This window comes from Athene cunicularia (assembly GCF_003259725.1).
Source record: "Athene cunicularia isolate RWA chromosome 9 unlocalized genomic scaffold, athCun1 chr9_part1, whole genome shotgun sequence".
NCBI lineage: Eukaryota > Metazoa > Chordata > Aves > Strigiformes > Strigidae > Athene > Athene cunicularia.
This window is the reverse complement of record NW_020799110.1, coordinates 1,416,521-1,439,000: the sequence shown is the minus strand read 5'-3', so window position 1 is coordinate 1,439,000 and position 22,480 is coordinate 1,416,521. Positions and strand designations below refer to the sequence as shown.

The following is a 22,480-nucleotide window of genomic DNA, read 5'->3' as shown; positions in this document are numbered from 1 at the left end:
AGACAGTCCCATACAGAACCACAGCCTTGCACGGAGTGCTTGAAGCACAGGATAAAATCAGCTTGCCCAGTGGCTCAGAATGCTGTATTTCTGTCAGTTTTTACTACAGAATTGGGAATATTTGGTATCAATTAATTTATGGAGAAGCTTAAAAACTCCCAATCCCATAAATCTTTAGGAATGTGATTGGGTTTAAGTACAGGCACAAACTTCTGCAGGTTTAAGTTCAGGGAAGAAAATACGTATCGAATGGACATAACTAGTTATGGGTATAGTAAGGTGAGGTAAGATTGCTGAACCAGTTCTGAAACCCGTGTAGTGCCTGATTCATTGTCATGCTGTTCAAGAGGAACAGTCTGTAGTTCGTGAGTACTTTACTAACATGGCTCGAGCGCTTCTGATGATGTTTTCTTTAAGAGGAAGACCCTTAAAGCCAATGCAGAACACGGTGTGCCTTTTGGGGCTAGAAATGGAACGTGTTAGGATGGAACAGTTGTTTCCTCTCCTGCCTCAGGAGAGGTCTCACACATGGGCAGAGGAATGCTCAGTGCACACCGTTCTGTGCGATTCCTTATTTAAAGCACATCATGTAGGAGACTGCTTTGTGTCTGTATAGTCCGTGTGGCTGTTGTTAACAGTAATTGCTTCCTCTTTCTTACTGTTTGGAGCAGGAATCTGATGACGCTTAGGCTGTCTGGTATTTTGGAGGAAGTGTGGAAGTGCCTTAGCTGAGAATTCATGCCATCTTCTGAAAGAGCAGCTCAGACTTGTCCCGTTTGGAAACAAAGAGCTAACACCAGGGCCAGGTTCTGGGGCCATCTCTATGGTGGAGTGTGCTTTGGTGTCAGGAGTTACTAACTAAGGAGAAAAAGGAAAATGAAAATGGCAGTAAAAGCCACCAATAGAAAGGGAAAAACCAGGCAGGGTTATGCAGGAAGGTTTTTCTTGCACAGAGAAGGGAAATGTTGGGAGCGCTGAGTGGCCGGAAGCGTGTGTGATGCTCCCTCAGGCTGTCCCAGAAGTGATGGACGTAATAATCTGCTTTAACTGGATTTCTTAAATGTCTTTCAGAGCAATGGTGCAACTGAGCACCAGGTGGAATCTTTTATACGAACGAAACTGGAATCTCTGATAAAAGAATCCCAAATCAGGGACAAAGAAGATACCGACAGCTTCACTGTGAGAGCCCTGCTCAAGGCGACTCACGAGGGTTTGAATGTTAACCTGAAGCAGGTATGTGGGCTTTCCCCTTTGCGTGCTCTGTTGAATATTAGACAGCGCAGTGTGTATTGCACACTTTTCAGATGGGAAAGTTGGTAACTTATGAATAACTTCTGAGAGTTTGTTTTATCCAAAATGAAAACTTGGAACTGTTTCAGGAAAATATCCAAGGGAGAATTTGAATGGTCAGATGTGAAGAGTATGTTGTTTCAATGTGTTCTAGTCAGGTTTGTACCTTGTGAAACTTGGAAGTGACTAATTCAGTAAGTACCAGTATTGCAAGAGTGTGTCAAGCAATTTGGTTTGTGCGTAGGTGACTGGGGAAAGATCCTTCTACGGCCGTAGTCCTGTCGAGACTGGCCGTGACACCTGAAAGCTTTGTCTGCCTGTAGTGCTGATGGCTTTTGTACAGCCCCAAAGCACAGGACTCTTCCTGTTCTGTTTTTTCATGACTCTTTTTTCAGACTGTTTTAGATCGAGTGGTATGTTTCTGTTCCCTTTTGATATCAAACTATTTTTATGAAGCAATAAATGAATGGGAGTTTTGAGTACATCAGTGAAGAACTTGAACCCACGGTTACGATGCTCTCACTTTAACTGGATGCAAACCCCGGTTACATTAAATACAGAGCAGTGTTCTCTGGGGGCTGTGCCTCCTCTGCAACTGGTATAGCCTGAAAGGTCGAGCAGATGCAGCTCTGCTTTCTGCGTGTCTTCCCACTCTGTCGGGTTTATGTAGTTCTTGTCGATCTCTTTCTCCGAGGTTGGACCCACGAGACCTTTGCCTGAGGCCAGGCTTGCCTACAGAAAACATACTCTGCTTGTGCTGGTGCTTGAGAGCTCTGGTGAGAGCTGTGCTGTGGTGGGCAGAGGCTGTACGTGTGCGGAGGACGAAGCCACCTGACCCGACAGAGGAGGGTTATTTTCAGACTGTGGCTTTGCAGTGTGAGAACAGACAGCTTGCCCGTTCCCTTTGGCCTTCTGAGGTCAGAAAGGCAGGATTTCGGAGGGCAGACTCGTGTCAGTACAGATGATCAGATACGAGCTATTTCAGTATTGTTTTGTGTTAGAATAATTCCATTTGGTACGTCTGCTGGTATCTGGACAATGATTAGCCCCTAGATAGCATTTGAGGGGGTAAGGAGTTTTCTTTAAATAATACAGATTTCCCTAAGGTGTGGGTGTTGGATATGATGCCTGAGATGACCCATTACACATCACTGATGTGACCAGAATACTGCAAATACTTCAGTAATGCAAGTGCATAATTCAAACGTCTTTCAGGTAATGATATTAAGGAATAGAATATTCTAATTCACTTATTTTAAGTTATTAAGGGACATACAGAGATCTCTTCCTTTGCTGCAACAGTCCTGGGTGGAGGTTGATTGTGTGTGACTATTGTTTTCAAGGATCTCAAAGCAATACTGACCTGAACAATTAGTCATAATAAGTTAAAACAACCGGGAGATTAATTCGTAGCAACTCTTGACCTAGATGGGAGAAAACTAAGTGGTTAAACATTGTAATGGTTTGGTAATTCTGTAACTCATTAGCTAGCTTTGGGGGTGGTGTTAAGCTCTTTTCTAGTAGCTACTGGGTAATTGATGTACCAGAAAAGGATCTTTTGGGAAATTTTTCTACCTCTTTGCTGGTCAAATCTAATTTTGCTTTACTTTGTGCCTTTCATTTTCCCAAAGATTTGATATTAAAAAAAAAAAATGCATTCACATTGCAAATTTATGTACTAATCTCTAGTAATTATCAAGCGGGTTCTGGAGGCGAGAGGAAGGCAGGCAGTATGTCTGGGACTGTTAGGCCTGATACTAGTTTGGATTGGCTGTTGAAATTATCAACTCCGACTCTTATCTGCAGGACAAAGGTACTTTATCTGCCGAGGTTTCCTTCTGTGTTTTACAGAGACTTTCAGCTTGAGCTAGAAACAAATCTTTGAATGTGGATGCGGAACTTACTGACTGACTTGGACCTGAAGAAACCATGTAGTGCCCTTATTGTGATGATAGCCAGAACTGAATTCCAGCTCAGCGCTGAACTGGAGCTCATAAAACTTGCTGAAATACTGGGGGAATTTTCTTCAGCACTTTCAGTTGTTTTGCTCTTTTGAAGATGAAGGGATGTGCTTCTCTGACAGAAGCAGCTAGATGCTGCCAGGAATTTTTAAACTGATGTCTAGGGACATGGCTATAAATGTGAAACTTGGACTTCAGGCTGCCTGTGAAGAGTCCACATTTATTTATTAGGAGATTTTTATTTTTTGTTCCCCCCCTCTTTTCCTTTGTGGCTGTTTTCAAGTACACTTTCAAATGTTGATTTGTTTTGGTTGCCTGATTTTGCTAGAGCGTTCTTTCTACATGGTTGGTTGTTGTCTTGAGTGTTAATGTTGTTATTTTTCCATATTGTTAGAGGATTGCTAAGATATCAAGTATATAAAGAAATTGAAAGAGTCCTGTAAAGAGATTTTTCTGGAATTTGTGTTCACCGATCAGTATGTTGTGTTTAGACTTTAACTCGCTTTTATTCTCGCTTGCAATCACTGTACTTTTCTAATAGTGAATCAGGGTGATGTACAAGAACTTAAGACAGGTTGAAACCATGTCTTGTAGAGACTGTAGCAGGCTCTTTAAAGATACTTCTGAGCCTATCTAGTTACACTTCCTATTGCTCTGCTTCTTATTTCTCTGCACAGAACCTGGACACAAAAGAAAGTGGAAAGAAGTCTCATAGTCGATCATTAATGGGCAACTTCGGTAAACACAAAGTAAGTAAAACAAGACTCTGTTGTTCCGCCTCTGGCAGCATTCTGGAGACACTGGGCACGTTTTAGTGCCTGTGCAAGCGTGGGGTGTGTGGGGGCAGCAAGGAAAGGCTGTGTGATTACACTTGGTATATTTATTGCTGTTCGGAAGGATGTTAGCAGCCAGCAGTACGGAGAACCCTTTAAAGATGGTCGTGCAAGCTCTTTGGCCTGTCCAGAAAGATCACTTTACTAATGATGTGGAATTGCTGATTTTCTGATCAAAGTTGCAGCAGCAGAAGAGCCGTGCAGACAAATGCCTTGGTGTATTCTTGTTTTCCAGACCTCTGTCCCCACAGCTGACAAGGTTTGTTTGGTTTGGGGTCCGGTTTTACAGTTTTGCGCCCTGAGCAGTGCCATGCACAGCGTGCTGTTACTGCTTTCCACTTGCTTTAAGGGACTGCTGTGACTGAGTACAGGCTCTGGGCTCCTGCTTTGTAAAAATGTGTTCTTTTCTGATCTCTTCATGGTTTTGCATATAGTTTTTACATATTTGTGTAGCTGTGAGGTCAAATTGTCTGCTTCACTGGGTCTTCACTGTGGTGGCTCTATCGAACCAAGCAAGAGCTGCTGTAATTCAGATGAGCATGAGGTTTCATTTTACAGCTGGACAGATAGCAGCCACCAACAGGGACAGTGCTGGTGTCTCCTGCCACTCCTGTATCCTGACAAATGTGTTCCTGTCACCTGCCTCCCCGATTCCCACACTCCCATGGTGCCTCGAGGCTTCGGTTTATTGAACATGTAGCCTCAGCATCAGCTGATTCAGCTGAAAGCTTCCTTCTTCCCAGAGTCAATTAGCAGATACCAAGTAAATAAATCAGCAGACAGGCTTGTCATGAGAGGGGCAAGCGGCAGGTCTGCAGCGGAGTCACTGGGCCACCGGCGGCTTCCTCCGCCCCAGCCCGCTAGACACCCACGTTCCTCTTCAGCACCCACCGTGGTGAAAGCTGCAGCCGAACGGAGAGCCTGCTCTAATTGATAATCTGAGCAGCAATTTAGGAAAACCAGCAATTATGAAATACTTCACAGAACTTAATGAGCCATCAGCTCATTGGTCCTGAAGCCAGCTCGGAGCCATCAGAAATTCTCTAGGCAGACAATACCAGGACTCCTATTTACACTTTGCTCATAAGCTTACATCAGTTTAACGTGATCGTATTTCCTTCAGCTGCTCTAGCAAAGTGCACGCTGTTCGCTCAGTTTGTGTGAGATCTGGGAGTACCTGTTGTGCACGACAGCGGACACGTCATGATGTGACCTGTGCTCGCTGATGGGAAAACAAGTGCTGTGGAGTGAGATGGCGCAGGCAGAAGTCTGCCACTAAAAACTAAAACTGCTGGTTACGCTGAGGGCTGGAGAGTATGCCGATAATTTCCTTCAGCCAGTTACCGTAATGGACACAGCAGGTTGGAAAGCCCATTTGTTTCATCTGCTGAAAAGAGTATATCTCAATATTTTTATTTTTTTTTTTTAACAATGATTATATTGCAGACTGAGGCTAAGTAACTTCCCCCTTATGCCTTTCCAGCTAAAGGGATGCCTGGGAAGGATGGTTACTATTGATATTTTTGCAGGTACAGAATTATCCACCCAGGGATATTGACTTGTGATGTTTTCAGCCAGCTCTTGTGCCAAATGTATCCGTGTATAAACTCTTTAAAAACTTCCAGTGGGGGAACAAAGACACTAAGGCCGGTGATTCCTGCAGGTTAATGTGGGAAACATCCACAGTGCAGACCTTCAGATTCCAAAACCAAACCATGCAAATTATTTCCAATTTAGTCAAATTTATTTCAGCACTAAACACAGCAGACCAAATTATGTACGTTAGTGGTGTATCACAGCAGGAAAAAAGAAATCTGTGTTCAATTAGCCATATGAGCGAAAGAATAAGGAGCTCTCAGTTATATTGTTAATTACCCCTGATGAGGAGGGAATGAAAGAAAGTCTCGCTTGAAGCTATAGTGTTACAAAAGATGTAATGTTGTCGAAATTGGAAACTGTGTTAAATAATAGGTGCTTATGTAAAAAAGGTGCATTTGAGATTTTAATCTTTTTATCATAACTGTATACTGTAATAATTTAAGAGAACTTGAATGCTTTATGTGTGGCTCGAAGGTAGCAGAAAAATGATGTTTGAAAATTTTGCCCAAACTCTCTTCTCAACTCCCTCAATGAATTTAACTTTTCTAAACCAGAGGGCAGCTGAGGTAGGTGGAAGCAATGCGCTGTATGTTTGGATCTACTGAGCCTTACTGTTTGTTAAATCCGATCCGATCCATTAGAATTCCAGCAGGACCAGTCCTGGTGTGCTGGAGACTGGAGCAGTGTTATCCTCTCACGTCAGAGGGAGGGAGCTGCAGAATGTGCACTGGCCTGCATTGGACCGGCCGGTTTGCAGAAACCATTTTCTTCAGGCTTGGCTTTGTCTGCTCGCCAGCAGATAAACCTGCTCGGTGGCTGCAGGCTTGGATCATTGCCTTGAGTGAGATCAGGGCACAGATGCCTTGTGCTGCCTTTCCTTCTCCAGACGTATGGAAAAACTTGATGTTGCACCCAGGGGTTTCCTGCTGCCACCCCCCAGGAGCCATTCTGTGTCCTTGTAGGACCCTGGTCCTGAGCTGTAAACCCGCTGCAGCTCACCCACCACCTGCCATTAGTGACAGTACCCTGAGGCTGCAGAACCGCCCCACAAACTGACACAGCTGTGCTTGGTTCTTCCCCAACAGAAGGCGGCGAAGGCAGCATCCAGATACCACAGTGCGTCAGATGATGAGGAAAGCCAGCAGAACCCTTCTGGGAAGGAAGTGGGGCAGCTCCACAGGTGAGCTATGAATCACTGTTGCTTTACAGCACAGTTAAACCTCGAGGCATGTTGACTACTATCAATATTTCTGTGTCGTTGCCTCGGGGAAGCCTGCTCTTAAGAGCAGGTCGCTCATGACGCTGCTGTTGGGGTGTATTTTGCTGTGGCTGCTGTATTTTGATCACGTAGGTTTTCATAGGTTGCAAATAGCAATTACCCTTAAACTGAGAGGTGTGACAGTAATACCCTTCTAATGGAAAAATGCCAGTCTGCATTTTGCCTGCTGTAAATAGTGCTCAGAGAAAACTGTTTAGGCTAAATAAGGGTACATCACAGCCCAGCCAAATTTTATTACATCTGAGACTGTAAAGAGAAAGCAATCCAAAAAGTGCCATTGAGAATGCATTTGTTGTCACTGAACTGCTCCGTTTTCAGATATATCTTGAAGCTGTCTGCCTTGTTTTTGCTGAGAAGAGATGTGGCGTAGCGATTTCATTATGTTTTAAATGAAAAATTTTGTTTGTGTGGTGTGACTCTAGAGGTACAAGGGGAACAGGCATCTTGGAGCACTCTGTAAGGAGGTTCGCGACTCGCGGTTCGCTGCTCACAGCTGTTTATTTCCTTACTGATGACAAGAACAGACAGGGGGATTGAAATATGATTTAAATATTGAAAAATTCCTGATTTGATTTATATATTAAATATTACTCAGCAGACTGGCTCGTCGAAGGAAAACGGTGAAGCTGTGCCGAGCTCTGTCTGACCTAGTGGTGTACACGAACTCTGTGGCAGCCCAGGATATCGTAGATGACGGTAAGGCTGCTGGCACAAGACTTACACTTGCCTTTTTCACTTTTCTGTTTGGATGGGAAACAGGTCTGCATTCTCAAGGTTTCCCTTGTTTTTCAAAGATGTTTTAAAAGCAGAGTACACAGAATCATCTAGGTTGGAAAAGACCTTGAAGATCTAGTCCAACCATTAACCTAAGCTAGGTACCTCTTGCTTTTATTTAACTGATCAAAGTTATTTAGCTGACCAAAGGAGGTCTGCCTTGGGGGATAAATTGCTCAGAGGAAAGATTTAAGAATTTGAAGATTACTTGGATTCTTTAGAGAAAGGATGAGTTTTCAGAAATTTGTATGAGAGAGAAGTTTCCCCTGGCTGTAAGCTCTTCAGTAAGATAGTTTTGATCATGCTGTCATTAGCAGATTCTCCATAGATTCTTCATAGCAGTCGTGTCTGGGGTTCTGTGGAAGAACAGGCCTAGCAGTTAGCTTGAGCTCTTGCTTGGCTTTCCTTTTGAGTCTGGGAACTTGAGGGCAGAACAAAAGACCCTCCTGGAAGGGGAAACTGGTGCCCTTCAGTCATGCAACGTACGTGACTTGCGTATGACAAGACAATCTATTGTTGTAACTTCGGACTAAATCTCGTGTTCCCCTTGATGAACGCCAGTGTAACTGAGGTCCCTGTCTCCTGGATTTGCTTTTTTAACTTTATCAATACACACAGGATCAACAGGGAATGTGCTGTCATTCAGTGAAACAAGAGCCCACCAAGCAGTGCAGCAGAAGGCTGAACAGTTTATGCTTTACAACCAGAAGCAGCTTACAAGGGTTTATCCATCAGCCTATCGGATCGACTCCAGCAATTTCAATCCTTTACCTTACTGGAATGTTGGCTGCCAGTTAGGTAGGTGTGGCATGAAAAACTTCCCCGTTCTTGTGTGTGTGCTAAGTAAATATTCATCAATGACACCTGAGCTTTCTCTTTCCACAGTGGCACTAAACTACCAGTCTGAGGGACGCGTGATGCAATTAAATGAAGCAAAATTTAGGGTAAACGGCAACTGTGGTTATGTCCTCAAACCTCAGCAGATGTGCAAAGGTAATGTCCCACTATGCATTTATTACTGTAAGCACCAAGCCTTTTGGAAAGTGTCTCCATGGGGAAGTTGTGAAGACACAAGAAAGGGAAGTAAGAACATGTATAGAATCTTTCAGGTTTCCATAGGTGCATAACTCTGAGACTGTGTAAGTCCTAGTATGCAGTCTCTTCCTGATGCTATAGATGCATTTTGAGGGCTCCATCTTATTAATATGTATTTAAAAAAAGATAAAGTGTTCCTAGGATAGCCAACTGCAAGAAAGTAGAAAAAAATAAGCAGTGGCCCAGGACCCAGTATGCAGGACTTGGTCCAGCTCTCGAGCAAGTCAGTAGAATTATTTTGTTCCCTTTAAAAGGCTTTGGTTTAGTCTTCAAAGCGCTGTTAGAACAGGACCTGTGGTTTTTCAGTGTTTTGCAATGACAATCCTTCCATATTTCTGAATTTGGGATCTGATCGTGCCCCTGTATCTCTAATTCTCTTAACGTGGCCAAAAGAAGCAGTGCCATTGTTGACAGGCACTTGAGAAATGGCAGTGGAAGTTTGGGTACGTGAATCTGGCCCTGCTGCTGCTGCGGGAAGCAGCTCACACAACCCCAGCTGCTTGTTCTCCTGAACGTCTGGGCAGAGTGCTGGTCTGGGTTATAACGATGAGGTTTTGTGAAGCTACAGAAGAAAGTTGTTTGGGGTTTGGTTTTTTTGGTTGTGTTTTTTTTTGTTTGTTTGTTTGTTTTTTCCACAGGCATCTTGCAAAACTCTAATAATAAGAGGGGTCCTTTCTATCTTGTAATCGTATAAATAAGTGCTGCTTAGCTCAGAAAACGTTGTAAGAAAGTTGAATGGAATTTTAAAATTAATGAACAGCTGTTCCATACTCTCTCTGTCACTTGCTTATGTGTGAATTTTGGCTGTATGGATGCATCTTTCGGGGGGGCAATATTTATTCTGTGTAGCTTTTTCCTGATGTTTCTCATTCCTTGTCATCTTTTAGGCACATTCAACCCCTACTCTGCTGATCCACTTCCTGCCAGTCCTAAAAAACAGCTTATTCTGAAAATCATCAGTGGACAGCAGCTACCTAAGCCTCCTGACTCGATGCTGGGAGACAGAGGAGAGGTAAGATACTCCAGTACCAACAGATGCTTCCACAAGAGGTCCTGGAGTGACATGGCAGCATAATTAAATACATCAGTGAATTAAATACACCAATACATTTCAAATATTGTCAAATTTCTGTTTACCACTACATTTTCCCACAGCGTCTGTGTCCTACACATGACGTTTAAGAACTGATTTGTTTCATATGTTGAGGGTAATATCACTTCTTTGAAGATTAGTCAGCTCGTCATAACTCCTGAGGCTACAAACTGTACCTCAACTTACACTTCATGAAGCCATGATTGTGCTGCTTGAAAAATCATGTAAATCAAAGGATTTTGCGTTCTCATATGAATTTTAATTAACTCTGCATGAATTTTCTTAAAAATTGACCTTCACTTGTAATATTAGCTTGCATTTAAAATACTTTGTTTTTAAAAAATAGATAATAGATCCCTTTGTTGAGGTGGAACTGATTGGGTTGCCTGTTGACTGCTGTAAAGATCAGACCAGGGTGGTTGACGACAATGGTAAGAAAATCTAGCTGATTTCCTCTTCTTAGAGTAATTCTAAATGTTTCAGTATCTGTTATTACTTCCTAAATTGCAGAGCTGCTTATCTGATGACATCAAATGATTGTATTTTATCAAATGAATTGTTCTTTCTAGACAGAATTTTTGGTGTGGGAGACAGGCAAGTCTGAGGTGAAGGACAAGAGCTGCTCACCACAGTGTCTTTCTTCTGGATTGTTCTTAAATCTCCTTTATGCAGAGTTCCAAATAGATACGTATATATTACTGTATATAAAATACACATATAACTTCAAATGCAATGAAAACAAACCATGTCCTAGGCAGTTTCACTTCGTTCGTGGAAGGAGATGAGGAACAGTGGGGTAGCCTGCTCCAGCAGGAGAGGTGCCCATCAGTTCTCACAGGCAGTCACAAAACCGTGGGGACAAAAGGTAGTTCCAGTTTGGTTTGGTCTATCTTTAGCCTGCCATAGTTCTGCAAAACAACAACTTGCCTCGGTATCCCTGCCAGCTACCCAGCCAGAACAATTTTGTTTGTAGAAGCAGTCTAAGAGACACATCTTTCACTTTTAATTACTTAAGTGATGGAAACTGGGAGCGCCCAGGTCTAGATGAGCAATAATTAATGATTTTTCATTTGTGCATTTGGTCTGCTTGTTTCTTATGCCTCTTGCTATGCATCATGAAAATTGAGGCTAGCGCTTGGTGTGTTCTTGTTTTCAAAAATTTCTGTGCTGTTTGTTTTACAGGGTTTAATCCTGTTTGGGAGGAAACTCTCACTTTTACCATCCACATGCCTGAAATAGCTTTGGTGCGATTTCTTGTTTGGGACCACGATCCTATCGGGCGAGACTTCGTTGGACAAAGAACTCTGGCCTTTAGCAGTCTTGTGCCTGGTTAGTCCCGCTTGTTTTCCTTGACGTAGAAATCTAGCTGAAGAGCAAACACCTTTGAACTTCAAGTTCAGGATGAGGTTATCAGCATAAGATATATGCTTGTATCTCTGAGAGTTCATGTATGGGCTTGGACGATTCTCCTGGTGTCTTAGGGTGGTGTATTCACCATTACCCGAAGGAGTTTGGCTGTCTGTGCTTCTGGAAATCACTGCTGCTTTCTTCTTTATAACAATTTCTACTGGGGGGGCTTGGAAAACCTGGGAGAACATGAGTTTTACTAGAGCCATAAGGTGGCTTACTGCATATATTTCCCTTTTATAGACAGTTGTTGCCGGTTGTGCATAAACTGCAAACTGTTGGTTATTTGTGGTGCAATATTTTTGTTTTATTAGGTTATCGACATGTGTATTTAGAAGGAATGACAGAGGCATCCATATTTGTTCATATAACTATTAATGAGATCTATGGAAAGGTAGGTATACCTGGAAATTTACATTTCTTATGACTTTATTTTAATTCTTTTGACAGAAATGCATTCAGATATGCTGCAGAACCTTAGGATTTATGTGGTTTCTAAATGATTCTTACAGCTTAGGTTCATGGCATTTTGTACATTGGATGAGCAGTGCCTAGTGCTCTCTGGCACTGATCAATAGTAAAGTTTAGACAAATTATTCAGCTCATACAGCAGCGAAAAAGCACAATGTTTGATTCTCTGTTGCCCTCAACTTGATGTCTTCATTTATACTGGTATCTGTGTAGGTATCCTTGTACACTGCTAAGCACCAGCACCCCCGAGGAAGCAAAATGCAATTCCTTATTCCTAGAATTTTCTCTGAGGAGCACTGAGCCAGGGCACCCGTTCACAGCACCCCCCTGCCCAGTCAAACCCCGTCTCTCTCTGGCAGAGAGGCCCCAGTAGCAGCGAGACGTGCTGCGCTTGGGGGGCAGAAGGGTGCAGCTCAAAGTGGGGGGTCCTTGCAGGTGATCAGCAAGGGAAGGATAACCTCCTGTCACTCTAGTCTTAGCAGGCATGTACTTACTTCTTTTTGTTAGCACCTAATAATTATCACCTCTAGATACAGTAAGTATATCTCTTCAGTGTGTTAAATTAACTTTACTTTAGAAGTAAATCTTGAGAACTGTAACCCCACCAGAACATGGTATTTGAGAAGCTATTTTTAGCAGCTAATATAAGCTTTAAATCTTTTGAGTTTTAGTGCATGCATCTTGCTTTTCTGCAAGATTACTAATTTTAAAATGTTTTTAAAACGGAAGTAAAAGCACAATGCTTTTTCTCTGTGTTTCTGCTTCAGTTGCCTTCACGAGCAGTTCACAGGAGATAACTAGCACAAAGACATTACGGCCGTATTCAGCAGGACGCTAAAATAAAATAGCCATTTGTAATGATTAAAAAAAAAAAAACCCAAACCAAAAACATATACACAAAACCTCCACAAACAAACCCCCCCACCTTTATGAAAGGTATAGGTTGAAAAGAACAGTCAGCCCTCAGTCCTTCTCCCTTCGGAGAGTGGATGCAGAGAGTGTCGTGTCAGATATATAAACCCACAGTTGTGTGAGACCGAGAGAAAGCTCCGTGGAACAGAGATAGGGAATAACATAGGGCCTAGGGGCTGAGATTTGCTCTAGCCCAGATCCTCGCTTATCTCCGTGGCCCTTATCCTCATTGATCCCATTGGATCACTGCCTGATCTAGTGACAGCTCTGTAAACCACTGGGATGTCTGTGACTCTTGGTGTCCCCGTGGGGGCTCAGGGCCCGGCGTTTCCCTGTGCTCGCCTGCTCTTGCCTCTCTGCGTTCCTCCCGCCAGGAGACGGCGGCAAGGCAGTGACCTGCCAGACCTGGGCACGTTCTCTGCGCAAAGAGGAGCTTTTAGTATTCAAGGTAGACCTGGTTACTCCTAAATCGGCGTAAAAAAAAAAAAAAAAAGCAGTAGTAAACAGCTAAAAAAAAAAAAAAAAGCAGTAGTAAACAGCTTGGAATGCCCATGCAATATATTCCTACATCTGTACACATCTGAGCAGTTTTGGTGATAGTCTACAGTGCTTGGGTATTGCTCTTGGCTCATGTGCTCTTCAAAGAAGAAATGTGCCCAAGAAAACCAGTGAAGAGTAGCTTTGTAGGAAGACAAAAGAAGGGGGTGGGAGGAAGACCCGTTGAGACTTGATGTCTGTGTTGCTTAGTCTATTCGTCTAATCTTGCCTTAATGACAGGCTGTATTATTGTTTCTAATGTTTAAAACAAAGGCAGAATGCACATTTGCATCCTTACAAGTGAGGCTATCTGGACAAGTTTGAGAGAGACTGACGTTAGACTAATAAACAGTTTTAAATTATTTGCTGTAGAGGGTGTTATATTTACAGCTGATGTACTGTTACCGTATTTGCTTGTATCACAGTCTTGAAAACATTAGTCAAATGTATTTGCATTTTTTTGCCTTTCAGTGGAGCCCTTTAATCCTCAATCCCAGTTACACAATATTGCACTTTCTAGGAGCCACAAAGGTAGACTTCATTAGCATGCACTTTGCAATTGCTGGGCACAGATTTTTTTCAAATGGTTCCTAAATCGCATGATCTGCAGCTACCAAACTTACATCATTCTTCATTCAGACTCTGAAACATTTGAATATTGCTTTGATGAAGCCCATGCATAAAACTCCCAAGTTAATGTGTAGCCTGTCACTGCAGTACACTCCTTGCCGTCTTGTCATCTCTGATTAGGAGACTTTGAGAAAACTTCTCTTGTAATTGTGTCAGGCTGCCATCCTAATGAGGAGGAATAGAGACATGCATGAATTCATGGAGACCTATGTTGATAGTTCCTTGGTCAGAGTAGATGTGAATTGCTTGCTGTGAATTTTTTGCTTTGCTGCATTTTTAACTTTGTCTTCATCATCCATAAATAGTCTGAAAGCAGCCCTTTTCGTTGTGCTCATGATATAATAGTCTGAACTCACTCGAAACTGTGGTTATTCTTTTCCCTTTCAGAATAAGCAGCTGATAGGACTCCGAGGGCTGTTTAACAAGAACCCGAAGCACAGCTCCGCTGAAGCCAGCGGGCCCTACGTTCGGAAGCGATCTATCGGTGATCGAATTCTCCGGCGCACAGCCAGCGCCCCAGCAAAAGGTAGAAAGAAAAGTAAAATGGGTTTTCCAGAAGCTACTGAAATCAAAGACAGCGCATCCGAACCCGTAGACTTGAAGGACAAAGAAGGAGTTGTAAGGCGAACAAGCCGGAGTCTGCAAGCCCGTCCTGCTTCTATGCCCGTGGACAAATACCTTCTTGTAGGACCGACGTGCCCAGGAGATGAAACTGCCCAAGATGTCAAAGGAAAAGAAAATGCATCTGGTAAGATGCTTCCAAAATTACTTTTGATGTAGTAAGTCGAAATAGTCTGTTAAAAGGCTTAGATATGCGGGCCTCGTGCAAGTAGTTTTATTCCGCTCAAGAGTTACTGGGCAAAATTACTTATGATTAAGATTGTGATATTTTAACAGCTCCTTAAACTGCTTGGTAAGTGAGACCCTGGAAAGCTGTCTACTCTCCAAAGTAAGAAAATGAAATACAGTAATTTCTGGAAGTGGTCTTAAAAGGATACTTGCCAAATTTCATAGTTTATGCTTCATCAGTTTCTGGTTTGCTGCTGTCCCTTTACTTACAGAAAGACTGCTGCTGGCATGGTGGCTTTTCTCTCCCCATTTTCAAGGGGGAAAAACACCATGCAGCATGTTTTTAGAAATATTGGGTAAAGACTAATGCAGACTTTCAAATAGATGTAAAAGGGGTAGAAGTAGGTCAAACTGTATCCAACAGCCTTGAAATTCTCCCCTTAACCTGGGTTGCTTACACAAGATTAATTTACATGGAAAGCATATGTTAGGATAAAATCTTAGTCTTACGTTACTGATACACAATGCAATTGTTAAAATAGATTTTTTTCTAACTGTATTAAGCAATAATAGTCCTGGTTTTGAAATCCAGTTATTCCCATGACTACAGCAAAGTTGGTGTGTTTGACCTGCCTCGTACTTGATTTACTGGAATATTTCTGTAAGTCTGGGAAGCTTTGAAGACAATGGCTGTCATTCATTAGACCTGCTGTCTCCACCCTGAGCTCGTCCCTAGTCTAGGGTGTCTATGCTGCTTTTTGGGGCTGATTTTTGTTTGTTTGGGGTGAGCGTTGGCGCTCCCCCAGGCCGTCCCCACGGGGCTGCAGGGCGAGCCAGACCCTCGGCTGCTGGCCAGCCGTGCCAGCGCAGCGTTCCGCAGCAAGGCCCGCAGGGCGCTGCCTCGCCAGCCAGAGGCACCCTCGGTCTCCCTTGGTGAGAATCAGAGAGCGTGCAGAGACCCTCTCTTGGCCAGGGGGTGACAGAAACACTGCTCTGCTCCGAGTATTGTCAGCTACGGAGCAGCAGCTGCCAGCAACCACCCTAAACCAGGAGAACTGCTGGGCACAGATAAGAACGTGGTGTTAAGCCACCTTTGTTCTCCTTGCCCGTAACAGTGGCTTTGAAGGAACAAATAATCTGCACATCACCTTGAAAAAGAACTTAGTTAGGAGAAACAGCAAGCAAAATCAAGCCAATTCATTTTCTACCACCCTGAGAAGAAACTGTAGACAGGAAAAAAAATATTCCTCGTAAAGGAGGTTAACTCTGAAATGCTCTATTTTAAATTGAAAGATGCTCTAGATAAGCCTGTGAAGATGATACAGCTCAGCCATTCTTTGCAACAAATTTAATAATTTCTTAGATATTTCTTCCTAAAGATGCTACAGACAAAGCCACGACATTCTTTTAGAAGAAACTTCCACACTTTTTGGAGGTCACAGTTACTTTTACAGCAAAATAACCTTTGCAGAAAACACAGGCCCTGGTGAGAGGACCTAAAAACTGTGACAGGGAATGAATCCTGCCCCTCCTAACTCTGAGGGCTAGATCCTGCCCGTCCCTGTCCCCTGTGGAGGAGGACTCTGCCTCAGATAGACAGAAATGAGACTTGAAGAAGGTGGAATTCCAAGTGGAGTCCTCTTCTGCCCCCGAGGGACCTTCTCCCTTCTCTGCTGCAGGGCCGCCGTAGCTTAGTGGTGGACATAAAGAAAAGCAACCTGCGCCCTTTATTTTTTTTTCTTTTGGTGGAAGCACTTACTTTGGATCATGGTAAGAAGAGGTACAGTGCAGCCTTGTGCACGTACAGGAACAGGCTGGGGTATTCTCAGAAAGTACATTCGGCCTGAATGTTTTAGACTGGGAGGTGACTTCACCATCCTGGAGGTCCTGGTCAGCTGAAGGTTCATTACTGCAGGATGCCGTGAAGAATGGAAAGGCCTGGCTGTCCAGCAGAGATCTTTCTAGCTAAAATACTACAGCTGAGCATATCTCTGCTGCCTCAGTTGGAATTAGGCCAAGGCCATTTTCTCTGCTGTTCTAGGAAAAAAAAACCCTACAAATCAAAGAAATGTACATCTCTTCCATCCTATGTAGGAACACTGGAAAGCTTGGGGAACTTTTCACATTTTGGAGATCAGCCTGTAATGCCCTTTGCATTAACAATAGCTCTTACTGTATGGGTGTCAGTCACTGATAATGAACGATCAGGCTTCTCTTGTTTCTTCCTCGGGTACCTGATTTCTAGAAAATGTTAGAAACTGTGTGTATCATGCCAGGCTTACTCTTAGAGTCCCTGCTTAATTAAAAGCTCTGAAAGAGAGAGCCATGGAGCTCAGGTTTGGCATATAAAGACAAGTAAGACGACCCGGTGGAGGAAATATCTAATGCGTATTTTTCATGGAATTCAAAATCTTGCTCTCATGAATGCAGTGTGCTTGTAGAAGATCAAACACCAAATCCTTAAATGGTAACGTTTTACAATAACTACATGTGAAGTACAGTCTGGAGTCCATCTACTTGATGCTTTTTACTCAGCTCTTTTAAGCATGCCTCTTGTTGCAAAGTATTATGTTTTTTAACAGAGCTGTTTTGTTCTGTCTTTATTGCCATGCTTCTTTATAGTACAAATCTGACTAGGAACACAGCTGAAGGTAATACCTCGTGCAAGCTCTGATATGGTACCTCATTAACATTATTTGCAACCAGTATTACATCACGTGTTTGATGTAATAGACATTCAAAGGAAGTTTCAATGAAGTGCCTGCAGTTGTATTTTTCCATTTATTCATATCACACGGATAATTTGTACTAAACCTGCACAACCCCATAATTAAGTTTTGTCACAACTGTACCTAATTTTGCGTTCTCCATTTGTCTTGTCTAAGGACAAAATAGTTGTTAATAAACAGAACACAATATTGTATGTAACTAATAATGTTTCTTATTTAATTTAGCCAACAGTGATGACAATGCAAATGAGAAGGAAACACACTTGAAAGAATCTGTTTTTACATGTTCTGAGAAAACAGCAAATACTTCAAATCTGGCATCTCAATTTAAGAAGAATGACCAGAAGGAGACTACAGTTGACTCTCTAGTGCCATCTCCACAGGAGCAACCTGACAGTTTAGTTTTTACAAGTGGTGTAGCTGAACCAAATCACCTCATAGGCTGTCAGGAAAATAATCTTCCTGATGAAACGGTCCCTCTAATGCAGGGCTCTGATTTTGAAATTTCCCCAGAAAAAACAAATGACACAAACTATGCAGACAGTAAAAAGGAAGATGACACAGGAGGGTCTAAGGAGGAGAAAATAATTCTTGTGGGGACTTCCCTTTCTCAAAAAGTAGAGATGGAAAATCACAAATACGACATCATCACGAAAAGCACTGCAGCTCCTCTTTCTTTGACAGATATTTCTCCTACCCTTTGCTCTGGTGTTCCTGACCTGCACTCCACTTTAACCATAGAAGACAGTGACATTTCTCGCCTTATAGATGAAGTTTCTTTAGCAAATGAGAGCGAAATGGATAGTGCTGTCTCGGCTCTGATCGGACAGTTTGATGTGACAGATGACCCACCTGATCTCACCGCAGTCTCGAGCCTCCATGGCTCTGGCAGCCAGACCTTCAGCGTGCTGGCTCCGCACCCACACGTGCTCACTGCGGATCTTAACAGCCCCTGTAAGCACAACTTCGCTACCACAAAATCCATCAAGTCCCCTTTATTCTCAACTCCAGATACGACCGTGTTCTCCAGCCCGGAGACTGCAGAGTACTCTGTGTACACAATTATCCACGAGGCCACTCTTACACCAGCTTCTGAATGCAAGACCCACAGCGAATTAGTTTGCAAGAAAAAGTTGAACAGTATAGAAAATAACTTGCCCAGCTCTCCTTGTCCTTCATCTCTCTCTTTGCTAAATGCAAATCCCAAACGAAAATCTGGAACAAATTCTGGAACAAGCCGGGATGCCCCCGAGTGTGGCAGTTCTTTTACTTCCAATAGCCTCATCTTTGAGGAGACACTAGTCGACCCTCTCGCTGGTGAAAATTCAGAAAGCAGCAGTCTTGTAGAAGTAGATGGGGATTCTCAAGATCTCTTGGTAACTACATGTGAGTACAAAAGGGAAGACATGAGCCAGTTGGCTTCCCCTTTGAAACTGAGGCAGAAACAGGACATGGGGCCTGGTGGCGAGAGGACCTCTGGGAACAGCACAACTGTTGAGCTCTGTGCTGCTGCCCTGAACTGCCCGGATAATTTCAGGACTGCAGGGAGTCAGCTCCCTTTTCCAATGTGTGAAAACGTTGGCTTTTTGTATCATCATCATTATTCAGATAAGCAGAAAAATGTAATGTGTACGTCCGATAGATCCCAGCTCAACATACACTCGCCGGTGCTCAAAACCACTTTGGCTTTCCCACCTCGGTCAGCCATCAAGCAGACCAGCCCTTGCAAGTCCAAGAGTCTCGGTGACTTGACATCAGAGGATATTTCCTGCAATTTTGAAAGTAAGTATCAATACATAAGTAGGAGCTTTATCTCATCAGGCATGAGAGACAAGAAGCTTGCTGCTATGAAGAATATGAGACCCCATTCTACGGATGCTCTGACGGAGCAGCTGCGGAAGCTGCTGTCCCTGGACCAGGAGGACAGCCGCCAGACGCTCTGCTCCAGGCAGATTGATGACGACTGCCCCAAAGCACTGGTCAGAAAACTCTCGTCCAGGAGCCAGAGCAGAGTGCGGAATATAGCCAGCCGGGCCAAGGAGAGGCAGGAGGCCGCCAGCAAGCAGAAACCCTCGAACACAAGTAGCACAGCGGGGGTTGTCCTTCGGAACAAGCCTTCAGCATCTCCTCACGTTATCAACAGGCATTCAACGGGCTCGTACATAGGCAGGTACCTGAACGGCTTCCCTGGGGAGGACGCCGAGGGCCGGGGGATCCCGGAGGGCGCGTGCACGGCGTTGCACTACGGCTGCGCCGACCGCTTCTACGCGCACGAGTCTGTTCTGCAGCTGGAGCCCAGCAGCGATGATAAGCCTGAAATTTATTTTCTGCTGAGACTGTAGATTGTATAAATGTACATCTTCAATGTTTACAAGCTATTTCAGTGAAATGAAGGATTTTTAGCAAGAAATACTGTTTTGAGGGTTTAAATTATTTAGAAACACAATTGCGTGCAAGTGACTGAGTCATGGTTTAACGTGCCCTTTCCTGTCACAGCTTTTGTACATAGAAACCATGCTCCACCCTTATGTATGTCTTACTTTGATTTAGAAATTATGAAGTGAAGTCGTCTGGGGACCGTTTGCATGCAGCGAGCATTGTAGCATTTTGTGTCTGTCGTGTGTGTCGGTTTTAAGTCGGGCGCATCTGTGCTCAAAAGCCCGACGTTGCAATGAATGCAATAGTGTTCTCTTTTCCTGATGTCCTATCCTGCTGTTTGGAAGAACATTTTTAGTGATTGCTTTCGGTCTTGCGTGCAAATTTGACTAAGCAGAGTGCTGTCTGTTACTGGTGGTGTCCTTGGGATTAGGCTGCTGAGCTGGGACGGTGCTGCCCCACAAGCAGCAGTCTCGGGATGGGACCCTTCGTTAGCATCACTGGTTTTGCTCTGACTTGTATGTAACTGTTAATTTTTCATGTTTCCATGTACGAATTATGATTCTACAGCAAACAATTTGTAGAATTAGGGTTAGTCCAAATCTGTGAGTAATGTGTAAGTTTGTCTCTATGCTCTATGAAGTATAATGACAGTTGTCTTCCTTTTTGGTCACTGTGTTGAATGCTCATTTCAGGACAGAGTGTGGGAGTAATTCTGCATTTATGAATTGAAAACACTTAATTTCTGCATATTTTGTTACGTATTTCTGCTCTTGGTTGTGTGTGTAGCTTCAGTACAGTAGCAGATCTGTTTTCTGTATATTTGTAATTTTATTGCTGAATTGCTGACAGTCAGTGGAATATTTGAAGCTGACGGGGTAGAGTAACTATTTGACTGTCCATCTTTATCTTTTTCTATGAATGCTAAAAGTGAATTGAGTGAGTAATCTCAAATACCTGAAGCTTCCCTGTAGGGAACAACATAGCTTTATTTTGGTTTTAAGATATTCTTTGCCTTCGCTGTAAGTTTTTTCTTATATGTAAAAGACGTACCCTTTACCTCTTTCTTTTGTAATGCAGAGTATTATTATTCTTGAAAACATCATTAAAATGGATTTTTAAGCACTTGGTTACAAGTTTACTGAAACTGTAGCGAATACAGTTATGCTTCAGCTAACAGTAGTTAGTGCTTGCAGACATCTGGATTGCCATGAGCTTGCAATAAGGTTTCAGAAGGGGAAGAACTTCTGTCATTTGATGTGGTGGTAATGGTTCTTGGCTGGAAACCTGCAGCTGAGCCTCTTCTCTTTTCTGGACAGGAAGATGTGTTTACTGAGTGTGTCTAACCGCCTGCGTATTCCCATTTTGTTCCATTAAGGGTCTAACAGATGCAACTGGCTGTTGTTCTGATCACCTGGGGGAAAACGGTGTATTTTCTGAATAAAATGCATGTTTCTGTGGAGGAGCAGAACCAGATACTGGATGAATCCCTTAAGCTTTGAGTTCCTCTCTCGGTACTTGTGATGCAGGTTGGCAGGTGCCGTTGGAGCCAGCTCTGACTTCAGAGACTTGTGCATGGGGAGCGTCAGAGCCTGGCCACCGCTGTCGGGGAGAGGGGCGGCTTCAGCTTGTGACTTGCCCGTCGCTTGTCTGCTGGGGCAGTTTAGAGACAGATTCCACGAGAAGGAGTGAATGTGTGCAGGCTGTATCCAGATACATTTATTTGTATTAGTAGAACCTGTACGTTCTTCAGAAATAAATGCTATTAAAAGTGCCTTGTAATTCGGCAAATGATATGATCTCCATCACAGCAGACAAAACACCTAATCTTGTCTCGAAGGCTTTTTCTAGCTTTAAATGGAAATAATTTAGAAAAACTGTCTGGTGTGTGCAGGAGGTCAGAGTAGATTATTACAGTGGTCTGTCATGACTTAATCTCTTGTACTTTCCTCTTAATTTCAGAAGTCAAGTCAGATGGGGATAGTTCTCTGCATGAAAGTGAAACTGGAATAGTGAAACAGGGCAGGATTTCTCTAGTGTAGGCTCAAGGCAAAGGAAGATCCAGCTCAGTAGCTTTTCCTGTCTCTCTGGGCTTAGTGTTGTTTTTTTCTGTCTCACCGAGATTCAAATTATATTTTGTTTGCACAAGTTTCCTTTTGGTGGTATAGTATTAGGGTGTGCCAAAACCTTCTGACTTCTCAGTGCTGGAATACTCTGGGCCTGGAAGAATTTGAGTCAGAGTAACAAAAGGCCTTGTTGGGATCTAGCACAGGTGCGAGGGCAGAGAGTACATTTACCAGTTGCCATGAATTTCTGTTCCTGAGTAATCTGCAGGGTGACAGACTTGTGGGCCTGGGCATGGAAAACTAGTAAGAAAGACTATTGTTATGTCTGTTTGCAAAGGTGATATTATAAGAGAGTTTCCATTCTGCAGAACTTCGGTTTCAATAGGTTGTATTCAGAAATGTATTTGGTCCTTAAATGTATGTCTTCAGTGCGTGGAGAATGCATGAAATCCCACATGGTGAGTACGGGAGCACAAAGATCCCTCTCTTACCACCTGCGTCCGCACAGAGAAGCTTGATGATGTGATGAAGTATTCTGAATGCTGGAAGCAAATGTTCTGTGTGAAATGTTTGAATTGGAGAGTGGTCTAAGCCAAAGTCGGAGATGTTGTCTCTTGCTTTCATGTTCATAATTATAAA

At 43.2% G+C, this 22,480-nt stretch overlaps 1 protein-coding gene across 12 annotated transcripts in view; it reads left to right on the top strand.

Annotated features, from left to right (window-relative positions):
- PLCH1 (phospholipase C eta 1) overlaps positions 1-20,900 on the top strand; it is a 68,864-nt gene extending 47,964 nt beyond the window's left edge. For 6 of the 12 annotated variants that reach the window (XM_026855249.1, XM_026855252.1, XM_026855258.1 and 3 more), the window contains 13 exons: positions 1,072-1,233; positions 3,929-4,000; positions 6,769-6,863; positions 7,558-7,658; positions 8,355-8,534; positions 8,622-8,729; positions 9,719-9,843; positions 10,271-10,355; positions 11,107-11,253; positions 11,646-11,725; positions 13,723-13,782; positions 14,269-14,629; positions 17,625-20,900. In XM_026855249.1, the coding sequence (XP_026711050.1) occupies positions 1,072-1,233; positions 3,929-4,000; positions 6,769-6,863; positions 7,558-7,658; positions 8,355-8,534; positions 8,622-8,729; positions 9,719-9,843; positions 10,271-10,355; positions 11,107-11,253; positions 11,646-11,725; positions 13,723-13,782; positions 14,269-14,629; positions 17,625-19,741 (3,693 nt within the window). In that variant the 3' untranslated portion in view covers positions 19,742-20,900. Of the gene's footprint in view, positions 1-1,071; positions 1,234-3,928; positions 4,001-6,768; positions 6,864-7,557; positions 7,659-8,354; positions 8,535-8,621; positions 8,730-9,718; positions 9,844-10,270; positions 10,356-11,106; positions 11,254-11,645; positions 11,726-13,722; positions 13,783-14,268; positions 14,630-17,292; positions 17,322-17,624 lie in introns of all 12 variants that reach the window. The other 6 variants (XM_026855251.1, XM_026855248.1, XM_026855255.1 and 3 more) reach the window with 4 other exon arrangements.
- Positions 20,901-22,480: the final 1,580 nt, after the last annotated feature.